Source organism: Schistocerca cancellata, chromosome 9 (assembly GCF_023864275.1).
Source record: "Schistocerca cancellata isolate TAMUIC-IGC-003103 chromosome 9, iqSchCanc2.1, whole genome shotgun sequence".
In the NCBI taxonomy this organism is placed as follows: Eukaryota; Metazoa; Arthropoda; class Insecta; order Orthoptera; family Acrididae; genus Schistocerca; species Schistocerca cancellata.
This window is the reverse complement of record NC_064634.1, coordinates 276,665,167-276,671,166: the sequence shown is the minus strand read 5'-3', so window position 1 is coordinate 276,671,166 and position 6,000 is coordinate 276,665,167. Positions and strand designations below refer to the sequence as shown.

Here is a 6,000-nt window from a genome sequence, read left to right as displayed (position 1 = left end):
CTGGGAAAAAAATGGCATTGCCCATGTTAGCATTGGCAGATCATCATTTTTACATGACTCCTCACAAATATGAGTTCAGTGTGCCATGTGGTTTGGTTATTTTTCCAAACGAAACAAATCGATTTGTGAACAATGATGAAAAAGTATGTAAATATTTAAATGGTTCTCTGAGTTCTTCATGGGCAAAGCAGGTGGTAGATTTCAGTTGAGTGGTAGAATACTGGGGATATGTAATCAGTCTACAAAGGAGATTGCTTACAAATCACTTGTGCAACCCACCCTACAATATTGGTCAAGTGTTTGGGACCCGTACCACACAGAAAGGACTAATAGGGGATATCGAACGTATACAGACAATGGCAGCCTGAATGATCACAGGTTTGTTTAGTCCATGGGAGAGTGTCAGATAGATGTTGATGGAACTGAACTGGAAGACTCTTGGAGATAGATGTAAACTATCCTTAGACAGTCTGTTAACAAAGTTTCAAGGACTGGCATTACATGGTGACTCCAGGAATATACTACAATCACCCTATGTATTACTCAATATGTCTCATGAGAATGAGAAGAATAATTAGTGCATGCACATAAGCATTCAAACAATCATTCTTCCTGTGCTCCATTCATGAATGGAACAGGAAGAAACCCCAGTAACTGGTACAATGGGATGCACATTCTGCCATGAACCACATTGTGGTTTGCAGAGTATAGATGTGGATGTAGATGTAGATTGCATAAATGTGATAATAGTCCTTTTTTTTGCTTCAACATGAAATTATGGAAAAAATTCAAATATTTTTGCTTCTGTACCTCTATTCTCATTTTCCTCTATTTAAAAAGTGCTTTCTAATTGTTAAAAGAAACTCACATTGATATGTTTTACTGGACCTTCTGCCAGATTCAAAAGCAACACCTCCTTTCTTTCTTGTATATTTGTGGTTAAAATTTCCATTTTCTCAAATTTTTCAATTCAGCAGGAAAGAATGTTTTAAGACGCTCTTAAAAAGAATTGAATTTTATTTTACACTTGTGTGTTTGTTACATTATGTACATTATGTTACATTACATTGATATACAAAAGTCTATACAAAACTTTATAAAAGCCCAGCTTACTAAAATATATAACAAAAGTCAATGTAGTTCAAGTTTACTTCTACAAGAGCATGAGATGCTGACAGTAGTACGAAACATAAACACCCTTTCGGTGTGTGATTATTCATTACTTTTAAATTTGTTTCAGTTAAATGCACCACCATTTCATTAGCAGTTGTTCACTTTTTTGTAATGTGATGCTAGGAACAGTTCTAATGTCAACAACACTATTTATGCACCACAAAAAGTAACAACATTGACTATTATGTATATGTATATCTGTTATTCAAGAAACTCATACCTCGAATTGACCTACTGAAGTGGAAGAACGTTTACTTTAGAAGAAGATGACCATGAAATTCACATTTTTAATTATCTGCACAAATACATATCAGACAGACTATGTCAGGACGGCTACATACATCGCTGAAACTATTCAGAGAAACACTGTGTCAGTTTATTGAGTTTCACCTTTTATCACGATTTGTCTGATACTATAAAAAATTTTATTTGTTCAGAAATAAGGAAAACAAACAGCTCTTAAAATATGTTAACAGCTACAAATATTTTATTGCACAAATGAACTGTATGTTATTTATTGTATCATTTTTCTGAGGGCATTTAATATATTCAATATTCTCAAATATAATTTTGAAAAAAAAAAAAATCATATCAATCCTTGTTACTGGTTTCTTCATGCAGGTCTATATTTGTTGACTGTTCTAAGATGTATTCCTACAGGATTATTTTATTCTGATTCAGAACAATCAAATGTATTTTTTTGTTGCACACATCTGTTTATCAAAATAGAAAAGGTCTAAGCCTTTAACAATCATTGGGGTTTTTTAATAGGTATACTCTTTTAAGTTGGGTTTGTTTCTGCACATTTATGGTACATATGTAAATGGAGCAGGCAAAAATTGTAATGTATGGTACAATTGGAAGTACCCTCACCCATGCATTTCATGGTAGTTAGTAGTGTATGGATGTAGATGCAGACTTTTGAATGGTTACATCAATTTGATGTAAGAGTAATGAAGATGTAAATACATTAGCCAACCCAAACAACATCCAATGCCTGCCTTTCTTCGTAGTGCAATCAGTTGAATGTTGTCTCCTGTCGGATAATGTTGACAACAAAGAAGCAGCAATTTCATGAAACATTATGATGTAAGATTAATTGAATAAAATATACACTACTAAAGAAAAAGAGGGTTTTGTTTTTCATTTTATCCATGCACACAGGCTGAAATTAATTGTATTGTGTGAAGTATTGAAATTTGGCATACATTTAGAAAAGCAACCTTGAGAAACCTTTGCTAAAGGGATATAAGTTTGCTGTTCTTCCTACAGACATAAAATGTCATGGGAAAGTTTATATCTTCTAGTGAAGAAAAGTAAGAAGCATTTTTGTGCTTAAACCTTAAAATAGGTGACAATTAGTTCATGAAATTTGCCAATGTTTTCCAAAGAACATGTTACCACAGCCTATAATATATTCTCAAAACTCACAGTGATGAACAAATAATTTTAATAATTACTTTTATAATTATACATGACAGCAATATTTTGAAGTTCCTTTTCATGTCTGAGATAACTAAACACATTTATGAGCTACTGTATTTGTTAGGAAAACTTTATCTGTTCATGTACAGGACAACTTAATTAGTCATGTGTGAGCTATGAGCAGTAGCTGCATTAAAGAACCTGGGAACATGTTAGCTCTAGTATGTGTGGATTTTATGTAGAATTCATTGGGAATAACAACAGACAATATGATTTTCTGAAATGTTGGTAGAGTGGGATAAATTAAGTGAAACATTTTGAACCAAAACAATGGCTTCACTGCTGGTATTATCTGCTGATAATTACCAACTTCCAAATAAACCAATGTTATGTTCACAATCAGTTTTTCATCTTAAACTATTGAATACACAGCAGTACATGATCACATGGTTTATGATACAATCTGTGTCTTTATATCAGAGTATATATTAAGTGAGCATCTTCTTATTGTTTTAAAGCACTTTTATTTACAAAAACAATTTAAGAACAAAGGAAACTTAAACTTGTCATTAGTAACATCAGCAATCATAATCTGTGTGCAGAACCACTGTCCGAAGTTTACAGATCAGCACATATTTACATTTTGTGTAGGCAATACATCATTCCATTCATATTAATTACTTACAAAAAGATTTTTATGCTGTCATGGATTATTTCTGTTATTTACATTATAATACATACAGTACACTTGAGATACAACATAAAATAACTGATATGCATGTTGTTCTAAAATGTACCACAGTGTTTGACACATACACAGTTCCCCTACAGATTTCTTAAGAGGACACTAAAATTGTTTGACTAGTCAGCTTAAATTTAACTGCTTTCATTATGGTCTATGACTGCACAATGCAGTGGAATTGGTCACTAGTTTCATGAAAAACATGTTACCGAACCAGTGTCACAAATAATGTATTGCATTAATAGCATGAACTGGAAAACAGGAGATGTGGAACAGAGTTTTTTCATAATTAGGTTTATGTTTATTGTACATTAACTGTACTTTAAAATTAATTTACAATCCTTCATCAGTCCCTTGGAAAACAATGACATTAATGTTAACAAAATTACTCAATGTATGCTAACATTGTGAATTTCATGAGCATAAGTAATGTGATTGTAAATGAATTCTCTAATAAACATATTGGTTTTCAGGTGACCTGCCACAATACACTGCAAATAAGTTAACTGTTTACTCTCTTTGTCCATTGTTGCTAAGGTTTCTATACATTATCCTTTATGGTGCATGTGCATCAATGGCCAATCTTCACAATTGTTTTTAAAAGTCATATAAGACTGAAAACGCATAATCAGTAGAATGAAATAACAATTCCAATCATCATTTGTCACATATTTCCATTGCATATCATGAACTGAAGATCACCATAATACAATGACAGCACGTTACTTATTATTACAGAGTGATACTTTGTCACTTACTGCCTGTCTGTCCTGTACAGTGTTCCAGAGTATTGTAACAGAACTGATTCCACTGATTACTGATTTCTGTCATTATGTCATCCAAAATTAATTCAAGTTCTAGAGTACTATGTAATTAATTAAATTAGCATAAAAACTTATTTGCCTTTTACATATTATAGACTTCTGAACTAAATCAAAGCAGTTTCAATAAATTATTTTAATACAGCCAGTATTCACCTTGATTGGTAGGAATACCAATGATCGTATCTAAATCAGTTACCACAAAATTGCAAAATTTATGACATGTAGATGTAGCCCATTAATCTTAAATGGAGAACATTTCTACTGTGTAATACAAAAGTAGTCAGTGAGACTTTAGTGCACAGTGGAAACAGTACATATAACATGTGTTGTGCAGGTGTTATTATTCGTAGTATTTGTTTTATTTGCTATATTAACAAGGAATAATCCAATATGTGGTGAAGATGTAAAGGACAGAATGAATGCCTTTTGCATAGTCCTTTCACAGAATTTTAGTTACAGGTATTTCAGAGGCAATATTATACCACCGATTCTTTTAGGCCTTTTAGGCCTTCAGTATTATTAAATTTTTTTCTGGTTAGACACTCCCCCTCCCATCCCACAGTAGGCCTCTTCTGGGTGCATGCTGTATAGAAATTCCATGATACCAAATGTGATAAGCTATAATTGTAATAACAATTTTAACATTTTTGCTACCAGTTCAATATACATCATTAAATACAAAATGGCAGTTAATCAGCTATAAAATGCAGTTTCAAAGTTCTATAAAATGAAAATATAATAAAATTACAATTTAGGCAGTCTTTTAGTTTGGTACGTCATTGCCAACAAACATTATTATCGAATAGGTTCACTGGCATTTAAAGGCTGTTTCTCATGTTGATCTCCAGAACTGGAACTTGATGCTGAATTACCAAGTGGAAATGGTCCGTTAGCAAACATGCTGGCTAGTTTGTTAACTCTCTGACTGCCTGTGCCACTTCCTAACGTATTGCTGTTAGATGACTGTGACGTGGGATAGTTTGGTTTCTCATATGCTGGAACATCATCTGCAAAATCAAAAGTTATACTTTACTGCTGTGTTACTTATAATTAAGAACAGTTTGTAAAAACTATAGGTGTGAATAATTATTATCCTGTATGAACATAAAATGGTATACAAACAGCGATTGGTCTCTTTCACATTTTCCTATTGACCTGACATCAATTCCAGACCTTAGTTGACTGGGTTACTTTAAGAAAGAGAACACACTAATGCTTTTATCTTGTTTTTGTTAGATCCTAACTGAAGAGCATCTTCTGCTGTAAGAGAACTAAAAATCTCAGTCAAGTATGAACAGGTCTCATGCTCTGAGGGCTCCATACAAACTTAATTATGTATATTGATAGTTCATTTGATGAGTTATTTTGCAAGTATCAAAATATGTGATGTAAATGACTTCATTTGTGTTACCACCAGCAGTCCTTCATTTGAATACAAAAAGTAAATGCTCCATCTTAGTACTATGTTTCACAACAGGGTCTATGGGGTGTCCCATAAGAAAACAGTTTTAATTTAATAATAAAACACATAATTTATATGAAAATTGCTAGTATTATTATGTAAATATGAAACACAAAGACTGTGGCTAAACATGAAACAAAATATCAGGCAATTTATCCTCCATTGGTTTGTCTGCATGCATCCATTCTGTGGACAATATTTTTGACAACTCTGGACCAAAGTTCCACTTGAATTTGGCCCAAGACATGTCTAACTTCTGCCTCTGAATTGAAGGACAGTTTGTGGATTGTTCACATAAACACAAGTTTTCATATAGCCCCACAATAAAGTCTCATTGTGTCAAATATCATATTGGTAGCCAGTTCTGACTGCTT

General features: G+C 32.7%; 1 protein-coding gene across 1 annotated transcript in view; it reads right to left on the bottom strand.

The window, feature by feature from the left end:
- Nucleotides 1–999: 999 nt before the first annotated feature.
- LOC126101353 (protein sax-3-like) overlaps nucleotides 1,000–6,000 on the bottom strand; it is a 95,062-nt gene continuing 90,061 nt past the window's right edge. The window contains exon 22 of the mRNA XM_049912022.1: nucleotides 1,000–5,171. Coding sequence (XP_049767979.1) covers nucleotides 4,960–5,171 — 212 coding nt within the window. The 3' untranslated portion in view covers nucleotides 1,000–4,959. The remainder of the gene's footprint in view (nucleotides 5,172–6,000) is intronic.